This window comes from Orbicella franksi, chromosome 3, assembly GCF_964199315.1.
Source record: "Orbicella franksi chromosome 3, jaOrbFran1.1, whole genome shotgun sequence".
In the NCBI taxonomy this organism is placed as follows: domain Eukaryota; kingdom Metazoa; phylum Cnidaria; class Anthozoa; order Scleractinia; family Merulinidae; genus Orbicella; species Orbicella franksi.
Window position 1 is genome coordinate 28097976 of NC_138147.1, and position 10412 is coordinate 28108387.

The 10412-nt window shown below is 40.7% G+C and overlaps 1 protein-coding gene across 1 annotated transcript; it reads right to left on the reverse strand.

Annotated features, from left to right (window-relative positions):
* Nucleotides 1–688: 688 nt before the first annotated feature.
* LOC145481783 (uncharacterized) lies at nt 689–10162 on the reverse strand. The gene is made up of 6 exons (XM_081460316.1): nt 9856–10162; nt 8865–9026; nt 6771–6848; nt 6283–6350; nt 5714–5803; nt 689–5198 (listed from the first exon to the last, which is right to left on the reverse strand). Exons 1-6 carry the CDS (start codon nt 9947–9949, stop codon nt 2262–2264), a joined length of 3429 nt encoding a protein of 1142 aa, XP_081316442.1. The 5' UTR covers nt 9950–10162; the 3' UTR covers nt 689–2261.
* Nucleotides 10163–10412: the final 250 nt, after the last annotated feature.

The following is a 10412-nucleotide window of genomic DNA, read 5'->3' on the forward strand; positions in this document are numbered from 1 at the left end:
CATCTAATTTTTAGGAAAATTTAGATAACTAAACTTAGTGTTAAATTTTTGCACGATTGTAATTTTTGAATAATTTTCTCAACCTGCTTTTAATGTAACAGTTACTTTGAAAGGCTTTGAAAGGTGAGATTGCATGAGGATATTCCTTTTTAATTTTATTTTTTAGACACCCAAAACCTGCACCCGAGTGAATCCAAAGGTCCCGTTCCCCTTTTGACACCGCCAAATCTAGAATCAAAAAAGCTTCCCGCAGAACCATAAAAAGTTCCTTAGACTGGTCTAAATACACGTGACCCTGAGCATAGATTCACTTAAGAGGTTTTGAGCGAGTCAATGTTAGGGAGTTTACGAAACCACGACGGCAACGGCCACGGGAACGTCCCTGAACAAGAGTATTAATGACCAGTACATGTGCAACGGCTGTGCATGTGCGTTATCATTCTCAGTACATTTCATTGCCGTCCTCTGCAAAACAACAACGTGACATGACCACATTCTGCGTTGTCTAGAGAACTTGAACCACGCGCGACGGCTAATTTTTTTTAAATTTTTATTTCAAATTAATCGCTGTGTTCCGGATTTAGTTTTGTGATAGTTTTGACAGTGATAAACAAAGTAAATGACTTAGAGTAGATTCATTTTTTAATCGACGTTGTCCTCGGCGTCGCCGTCGTGGTTTCGTAAACTCCCTAACAAGTAATTTGCAGAAACGTGAAGTCATATTTCTGAAATTTGTTGAGACGTGGACTGTACAAATTATTTGAAACCATTAAAAGTCATTCGGTTTTTGTATTAATTTCGGGCGATTTTGTAGATTCTTCCCGATTTCGCCCCGCATCCCGTTATAATGCAAATGAGAAACGCAGTGGCAGTAACCACTCAACCGCGTTTCCCATCACGAGCGATAGCCACGAGAAGGAACTACAACGCAAAACTCTTCAAATAACTTAATTAAATTCACCTGGCATTTCGAGCCGTAAAGACAAGACGAACGACTACCAAGGTAAGGTTACCCTTACTTGGAACTAAAATGTATAACTCACCGGCAATGTTCTGGAGACGTTCGGAGCGTTACGGCAATGCCATACATTTCCTCATATTTCGAAAGTGTAGAAGTAAGGACAACGCTTGTATCGATGCTCTGTGGTTTCACAGAGTTTGGAGAAAAAATCTCTTTCGGTTGTACCAGCGTAGCCAAGGCATGGTTAAACTAACTTATCGAGCAATAGTTGAAAATAACTTGCGTTAGATACGAGGGGATGTGGACATAACCTAAACGAAAGTTAAATCTTTCGTATCGACAGGTCGAATAGCAAATTCTACTTAGTTAATTGTGACATTCTGTGATTGATGGATTTGCAGTTTCTGGAATGGCATTGCCCAACATTTCTGGTATTTCTGCATGTGGTAGTAATCTGACCAAATCTGCTAGCTTTTTACAGCCATTTTTCCGACGGGATATTTCGCCTGCTTTTGAAAAATGCAAAAATGTGAAGCTATGCGAAACTTGCTACACTCGATCTCTTTAATGCGTTGTTGCTGTTAAAGAATCGATTTAGTCCCCACCCCTCCAGTCAGCACCCCCTTTTCTAATAAGCGCTTCCAGTAGGCACCTCCATTGCGAAAGTGGTATTTAAGGCGCGGACATAGAATAGCTAGACAGATCACTGAATGGACGAGTAAATTCTGTAATGAGATATTTAATCTATTTTTGAACAAATTGAGCAATGGTGCTTAGATTATCCTAGTTCAGGTGTTCGACAGTTCTCTAGTTAACGTTTTGTTGTTGTTCGTTAAAGTGCTGCATCACGCTCTGATGTTTGTATATAAAAAAAAAGGCAAATAAGCACTTCCTCAGTTATAAGCTCTCCAATAAACTAATCTCCGGCCGCAACAATGAATCCCTACAGTACTTCAAAGCTGAACTAATTCCATCTTTTTTGTGAAACACACACAGTTCTAACCGAAAATACTATGTACAGGTTAATACCATGGATACACTCCTATATATAACAGTTTTCGCGTTTCTTTCATGACGAGTGATGGTTCATTTCCTTAATTTGGTCTTTGGTTTCCAAACTTCTACTCGACAATTGAAATTAGACTAAGAAGATCAGATAAAGATATTGCTTGAAGTCCATCGGAACCAATTTTGGTTTTGACATATGAGTTTCCAACGGGACATGTTTTGCTGAGTTCTGATTGGCCTAATTAGTTCTTTAACACCTATTGATCTTGCGAAAGTCATAACAAAATTGCTATTACAGGTCGAGCGTTACATCATCTCCAATTAGGACAAATGGCGCCCAGTAGACAACGTCACCATACGGTGGTGATTCTCTCATCTTCTTCATAGACAAGTGGAGAGCTTCACTTGCACGCAGCTTGTCACGCAATAAATACTCGTAAAACGTAATCATGAAGGCTTTAGTCGCTTCATCATCAACAGCCCACAAGGAGACGAGAACTGAACGAGCACCAGACCCGAGGAAGGCCCGAGCAATGCCAACAACACCCTCTGCTTTCAGGATCTTTCCACAACCACTATGACAACAACTAAGGACCACCAGCTTGGCTCTTATACCGACTCTTGCTATGTCTGCCATAGTTAGCACAAAATCGTTCTCCTTCGGAATACCGTGACAAGACTTATTAGGTGCAAAAGCGATCTCTCCTCTTTCTGAATCACCATGGGCAGCAATGTGCACCAGGCTCACTTCTTGAATCCTCAGCAGGACTTCTTGCTTTGTAGCTTGCTCTCCTACCAGAGGAGGTACCCCTAACAACCTTGCAATCGTCTTCACCTCTCTTCTGGCATTTGGTAAAGCAGGAAAATGTGTCACTTTCCCGTCGAGCTTTACACGGCCTACTTTTGGATCTCCAACAATCAGCGCTCCTGTCTGACTGTGATAATCCGCTGGACAGTCGTGGATGAGTTTGAGTGTTGTCATGGAGGGAATCAAGCGTATTCTGAAGTTTTCTGCTAGGTACGTTCCATTAACATCCTTTAGAGCTGCAAAGGGTATCCTAAACATGTGACCCTCAGGGCAAATCACGATCTCTGTGTCATCAAGGAGATCAGCAACAGGAGAAATGATCATCTTATACAGCGAGGAAAGATTTGCCTCCAGATCGCTCTCTTCCTCGCGGCATTCATCTTTACTTCGCAGATGCCTCATTGCTTCTACATTTTGCTCTTCCAAGGTTAACGACTCAGCAGCGTAGAGGCTTGATAACGACCGATCTTCACACTCGCCATGTCGACGAAAATGTGATGATTTGCAGATTGCCATCACCAAGTCTTGCAGCAGGTCATCGCTGTGATTTGTAGAACACTCCCTCGTTAGAACATCTGGCTTTCCAATCATTTTGCCCGGTTTGGTCACAAACGAGAATAATTTCACCAATAGAATAGCTAGGAAAAGGAAATTGCTTCCTTGCTTAGTCCAAACACATCTCAACTCATCCAATGTTAACGCATGAACATCGTTATGTTTATGAATGGTGTATTTCGTGGACATCAAATCCTCAAGGGCGCGAGCTCTTCCCCGTTCTGCAATGCTTAACGCGCCATCGACTTCTTGCAGGCGTGCTAAGATCAGGGCAAGTGCTTCGTATTGTGCAATATTCTGATCATCTACCATAATCTTGTATTCGTCCTTAAGATCTTCGCGTATATTTTCATGACTTGCAATGGATTCAAGGAAGTAATGGCGTGCTTTTTCAAAATGAGTACCAGGCGTGTCGGCGGCAGCCAAAGCATAACTTACGCCTAACTGAGACAACACGGTGACGCGTTTTTCGTCTTCAAGTCCACAGGCTTTCATCATCTCGAGAGCTCGCTCTTGGTACCTGATCGCTTCATCATATTTCAATTGAGAACTGGCTACTTCTCCAATGTTTGCGTAAATAGCCGCTCGTTGTTTGGTGTCGTTTGTAGAATCAATTGCTTTCTTTAGCAACTCCATCGATTTCTCATATTGACCAAGAGCAATATAAACACTTGATAGGTTGATATAAGACGTCACCTCTACTTCTTTGTCGCCAGTTGTTCTACTTAGTTCAAGACCCTTCTCTAGACACTCGACAGATTCTTCATATTGGCCAAGGCCTTTTAACTTAGCCCCGAGGTTAACGAGACAGATCATTTCCCCTTTCGTATCTTCTGCTGCCTTGTAAACCTGTAAAGCGCGATTGCCATATTCATTTGATTTCTCATATAGCCCGAGAGCACTGTAGACTGAACCAAGATTATTGTAGCATTTTGCAATGTCGTTTTTGTATCCTTTTTCTTCAGCAATTAAAAGTGCTTTTTCGTGATACTCAATTGCCTTCTCATACTGTCCCATATCTTGATAGACAACGCCGAGATCGCTGTAGCAACATGCCTCATTTTTACTTTGTTTGTTTTCTTTACTGGCACTGACGGCTTTCTCATAATACTCCGCCGACTTTTTGCAGCTTCCTAAAGCGCTATACGCCCTGCCAAAGTTGTAAAAGGAATTGAATTTTTCTCTTCCGTCTCCAGCCGTACCATTTGCTTCAAGAGCTTTCTCTGAAATCTTGATTGATTTGTCGTGTAAGCCGAGTGCATTATATGCTTGACCAAGATGGTTGTATAATTTTCCTTCACCCTGTTTATCTCCACTTTCTTTCATTATAGCTAGAGATTTCTTGCAATAGTCGATCCCTCTTTCATATTGGCCGCATTCAATGAAAATTGTACCCAGATTGCTGAACGAGTCTTTCTGCCCTTTCACGTATCCAGTTTCTTCAGCAATCTCAAGCCCTTTTTCAACATGACTGATCGCGTTTTCATATTCGCCATTGTAACTGTAGATTCCGCCCAGGTTGTTGTAACACGTAACTGCTCCTTCGCTGTTTCCAGTCTCTTTACATATTGCCAGTTCATTTTCAAAACACTCTACTGCTTTCTCACGTTGGCCGATGTTAGCATAGACAGCGCCAAGGCAATTGTAGATTCCACCTTCTTCTTTGCGGTCTCCAATTCCATGGTATATCTGAAGACTCTTCTCGAAGTACTCGATAGATCTGAAGTTTTGGCCTTGCCTTTTGTACATGCTAGCAAGGTCTCTATAACGAGCCGCCTCGCTGTGCCGCCACGCCCTGTCTTGTGCGTCTCCAGCTAAGTTACCCATCTCTGACGTCTTGCGTGAACTTTCTACAGCACGGCATCCCTGTTTGACAAAAACGTAATATGTAGTAATAGATGTGGGAGCTACACGTCGAAAATTTGTTGAGAAAATATTGTAGTTGCAGCAATTTATTCACCTTGAAACGATAAACTACACCATTGCACACGAAGCAATAGGTTATAGTTGGGTCACAACAAATTGAGTGAGGGTATAAAGAGAACACACTAAGATGGTGGACTTTTTTCGCACGCAGTGAGATCATTGAAAAAGAACGATTTGAGGATGTCGCATTTATAGCAGTTGAAATGGTAATAAAAAAGTGGCGAGATTTTGGTTTGTCTGCTAACGTCTCCATTAACATCTAGAGAGGCTTTTTGGATTGGATCCCTAGTTGGTTTTGGTTCAGACTGTCTGTTTGTCCCTTTTCCTATATCATTCCCCTTCAGGTTTTAAACAAAGTCAGAAGGGTTGGCCTTTGCAAAATGAGTCTGAGGATGCTAACAGCATGATGTAACTTATCAGACCAAAGATTTTCAGAGAGGATTAATTGCATTTACCTTTCCTTCTACTTGAGTTCCTCCACCATTGTACATTACCACTTCAAGTCTGTTCTTCATTTCCAACAATGTTTTGTTGTTTTGATCAAGCTACTCCAGTCAAGGTTTGCCACCATGCAAAGACTATATGTACATTGCCTGTATTTCCAACTTCTTTTCACTCTTTTTTATGTTTCCTCCCTTCCTTCCTTCCTTTCATTCATCCTTTCCCATCTTCTTTTTTCTTTCTCTTTAATTTTCTCTACTCTCTCTCTCTCTCTCTCTCTCTCTCTGTTTCTTTTTCTCCCTCTTTCGTTCGTTGTCTTTCTTTCGTTGATTAAAGAAAGTTTGTCTTTGTTAGATCCGATGCTTTAGCATTGCTACCTTCTCAAGGCTAAAAAACGTTCTTCTGTTATCTGTTCCTAATATAAAGACGGTTGAACGGAAAGATGATAATACAGTCTACATCTAGGGTATTCCACCCATTCATTCGGTTGTTCCCGGGCTGAGGACGGTAATAGCGAAGATGTTTGACTGCATTTTTCCTTTGTCACTGTTCAAGAAGAACTAAGAATGTCCAAAAAGGATACGGAGAGTCCTTTTACACACCATGTGATAGCTTCTTCAAACAGATTCAGTTCTATGCAGGCGCTAACTCCTAATGATGAATAAAAAATTCACAATATATCTGATTCATTTTAATTTATTAAACGAAGAGAGAGTGATATATCTGGTAACGTTGATGAGTGATAATTGTGTTCGATGAAGTCAACGTGTTTCCGAATTGCCCACTGCCTTGCTCTGTGCGAAACAGTGTTTCAGGGTGAAATGTGTTTCACCTGTATTTTCATTTGTTGTAGCTATAGTGTTTGACAAAAGTTGATGATGATGATGATGATAATGATAATGATAATGATAATTATGATGATTTTGCTGAGTCAAAAAAAAATCACAAGAAATATTCACGTCGTAAGTATTAATAGCTAACCCATAGAATAGTCTACCAGGAAAATTAAATTAAAAAGTAATTGCCGAAAGGGACTACTGTTAAGAGAATAAATAACAATGTAAGAGATACCTTTTACTACGGCCTTAGTAAAGGTCGGTCGCAGTTCAACAGCCGCTTTTGCATCGCTCAACGTCTCAGAGAAGTTGCCTATCAGAGAGATGATATCACAAAGAGTATAGCCGGTTCTTAGCTAAGCAATCAGTATCGCACACATTAATTAAGGTCGCTACATACTAGGGTACACCTTCAAGGGACGTGAAGGGGAAATAAGCTCTTTTATGTATACACATAGGATGCATGTTACAGGGACAGTGCGCAAGCTGATGAACACGAAGCGGACATTGATTCATTTCTCTGTTGTAGTGGGGTCAGTTTGTAAGAGCAGTACACAAGATGCATTTTGTTCCTGCTTTGTGACGCGCGAATTTCAAACCAGTTGAATAGAATAGGACGCATATTACAGGGACAGTACGTAAGCTGATGCACACGAAGCGGACATTGATTCATTTTTATGTTGTAGTGGGGTCGGTTTGTAGGAGCAGTGCACAAGATGCATTTTGTTCCTTCTTTGTGACGCACGAATTTCAAACCAGTTGAATAGAATAGGACGCATATTACAGGGACAGTACGTAAGCTGATGCACACGAAACGGACATTGATTCATTTTTGTGCTGTAGAGGGGTCAGTTTGTATGAGCAGTGCACAAAATGCATTTTGTTCCTGCTTTGTGACACACGAATTTCAAACCAGTTGAATTTCATGCAACCTTTTGCGGGGACAACACAGAACTCTTTCGCAAAAACGGGCTTTTCACACTAGGAAAACCCTCGCTTTACGTCCACGCAACATGTCCGTAGTGTTTACGCTTTAGCAAATATGCGCGCGGATTGAATTGTTTGAAACTTGTAGCTGTTTGTACGAGCTCAAATTAGTTCATTGAAAAATTTTGAGGTTTAGTCGCATGACGGTCAGTTTCCTTTCCTCCAGCCACTGCCCTCTAATTAATAATTAGATTATGAGCTCGAGATTGTTATGAGATGATAGTTGATGAGGCCTTCGGCCTCATCAACTATCACCTCATAGAAATCGAGAGCGAATAATTAAAAATAATAATAAACCGTTAGAAACCGTTATTTGCGTTTATTTCAGTTAGAATTCTACTAAAACAATTATATTATTCGCTCTCGATTTCTATGAGGCGATGGTTGATTCGGCCTGCGGCCTCATCAACTATCACCTCATAGATATCGAGAGCGAATAATCTAATTGTTAATTAGTATAAATCTACTAGCTTTCTATCACGAATGCTATTCTCTGATTAGCTACGCTACTCACTATCTATTCTGTGATAGATAGTGTGTAGAGTAGCATTGCTCGCTTGTTAACAATTAGATTATTCGCTCTCGATTTCTTTACTTTGACGTACATTTTTATAGTTCACAACTAAATTCTCTCCGATTCTTATTGGTTCGAGCTGATCACGTGACGCGATAGTGTTCATCCGCGGAGAGACACTATCAGCCCATAGTGCCCGTACGAGGTAAATACCCGGATGGATAGATCTCGTCCGTGAAAATTTTCCTGTAAACAAGCGGGCTTATAGAAAATAAACAATTTAAATTGTATTAAGTGGGTTTTTGTCGGTTTTCTTTTTCAAGTTTTACATTTTGCTGTCACGGCTTTCTAAAAGAGTTGAAAAAAAATTCGATATGGTTTTTGAATGGGCGCGCGGAAGAAAATTTAGTGGTGAACAATATAGACATTAGAGTGTTTATGTCTCGGAGCTATCGGTGTGATAGTTGCCCCTTGGAAATTTGATGTTCTTAAAACAAACATATTTGCCCTTGAAGCTTGGCTTCTCGGGCAAATATTTGTTAAGAACATCAAATTTCTGCGGGGAACTATCAGCCGATAGTTCCTCGACAGAAACACTCTATTGTTTAAATAGAAATCTCGAGCGAATACTATAATCTAATTGTTTAATAGTGTACGAGTAACTCAGCGAATCAGATTGCAGGATTTGCATTAGTATACTAGTAGAATTCTATTTACAAAGTACATTTTAAAAAAAAACCAATAAAATGACAGAATCCAGGGGAAAACCAGGCTACTTTACATATGCACATGGAGGATAACAAAAGTAGCCGAAAGCATACTACTCACCCAAGCAAAAATGCGCTGTCGCTCTGTTGCTGTACAGTTTGGCGTTTAATTCTTCATCTTTGCAGTTCACTTTAATTCCTTCCGTATAGAGATAAATGGCGTTGTTGAATTCTTTTTCGAAGTATTCTTTGTTACCTTCAATCATGTAAACCTCTGCTATCGCTAGAGAAAAGTTATAAAGCACAGTGAGTTATTATTACCAAGATCTTCTTGAATTAATTTACCTTAACTATAGCTACCTACCTACCTACATGTACCTGCCCCCTGTACCTACCTACCCAAGAACCTGCCCACCTAAGAACCTAGCAGCCTGCCGCCCGCCTGCCTGCTGGCCTGGCAGCCCGGCGTCCGCCTGCCTGCCTGCCTATTGCCTACCTACCTACCTACTTACCTACCTACCTCCCGGGTGTTTAAGGTGGCCAACCACAGTTTCTGGCTCTCTCCAGCACTTAAACTTTGATGCACCAATACTACCACTCTTTATCAATAGTGCTACCAAACGAATGCTGAGTCGTTAATGAACGAGCACTGGTCATCATTTCCCTACGTTAAATAACAAGCTACCATAGCAACAGTATACCATGCACGTCAAAACATCCATCATTTTAAGTGCTTATAACTTACAAACGAGCTCGGTAGCCCTTATGTTATATCATCAAATTGTGATCAGCATGAGAAGATAGAACTTAAATTGCCCATGTTAAAAAAGGTCTGTGGAGGGGGTTAGAGCCACCTTTAATTTTCGAAAACACATTGCGTTTCATTTTTCTTGGGAAAAAAGTTTCTTTCGCCACTTTAGAAACGAGAAGAAAGCTTGTGGGATTGTTACTGGGGACAAAAAGGCATCTTGTATCTTTTTTTACAGAAAGCCTCTTGCATTTTCTTACAGAATTGTTGTTTACTCAATAACAGTCTTCATAACTTCGAATTCGTAGGAAATGTAAACAGGGTACTGTTTACATTTAACTAAAACAGCTATGCATTTTCTTACCCCTCAATGTGTCGTTATCAAATTCCAATGTGTCAGCAACTGAAGGAGTGATGTGACTTTCGATGTTACCTTTAATTGGAGTGTTCGCGGCCATGGCATCCTATGGCATACCTTTGAAAACAAAACCTTTTTGCGTTCCGATACGATACAGACCCTAATAAATCGAGTCTTTGTAACAATACCGCTTTCATGAGCTGTGTTCATCAGTGTTCTCCCACACTTTACTCCTTTACACAAGGTTAGCCTGTGTACAGCCGCCCCTCCCCTCAAAAAAAAATCGGGAAGGTCCTTCCCGATTTTTTTTTTTTTTTTTGAGGGGAGGGGTGGCTGTACACAGGCTATACAAGGTGTGCCGCCGAAATAATGAACAATTGATTGTGATCTACTTTCAGTCGCAGTAATTTTACTTCAGTCTGAGTAACTAAGAGAAGAGTTGTGAAATCTTGTGAGAAGAAGAATTTAATCTGGACGAGGCAAGAAACAGTGTGGGCCTCCTAACTTATTTACTCCCCCCCCCCCCTCCCCAGCAAAAATCAGGGAATTTTTTTTTTTCCTCA

Coding starts and splice junctions, on each gene's coding strand:
- LOC145481783 (XM_081460316.1), bottom strand. CDS start 9,949: ATGGCCGCGAACACTCCAATTAAAGGTAACATCGAAAGTCACATCACT. Junction 6,351..6,770: donor TACTAAGGCCGTAGTAAAAG/GTATCTCTTACA, acceptor ATTCATCATTAG/GAGTTAGCGCCTGCATAGAA. Junction 5,804..6,282: donor GGTGTGTAAAAGGACTCTCC/GTATCCTTTTTG, acceptor TGACTGGAGTAG/CTTGATCAAAACAACAAAAC.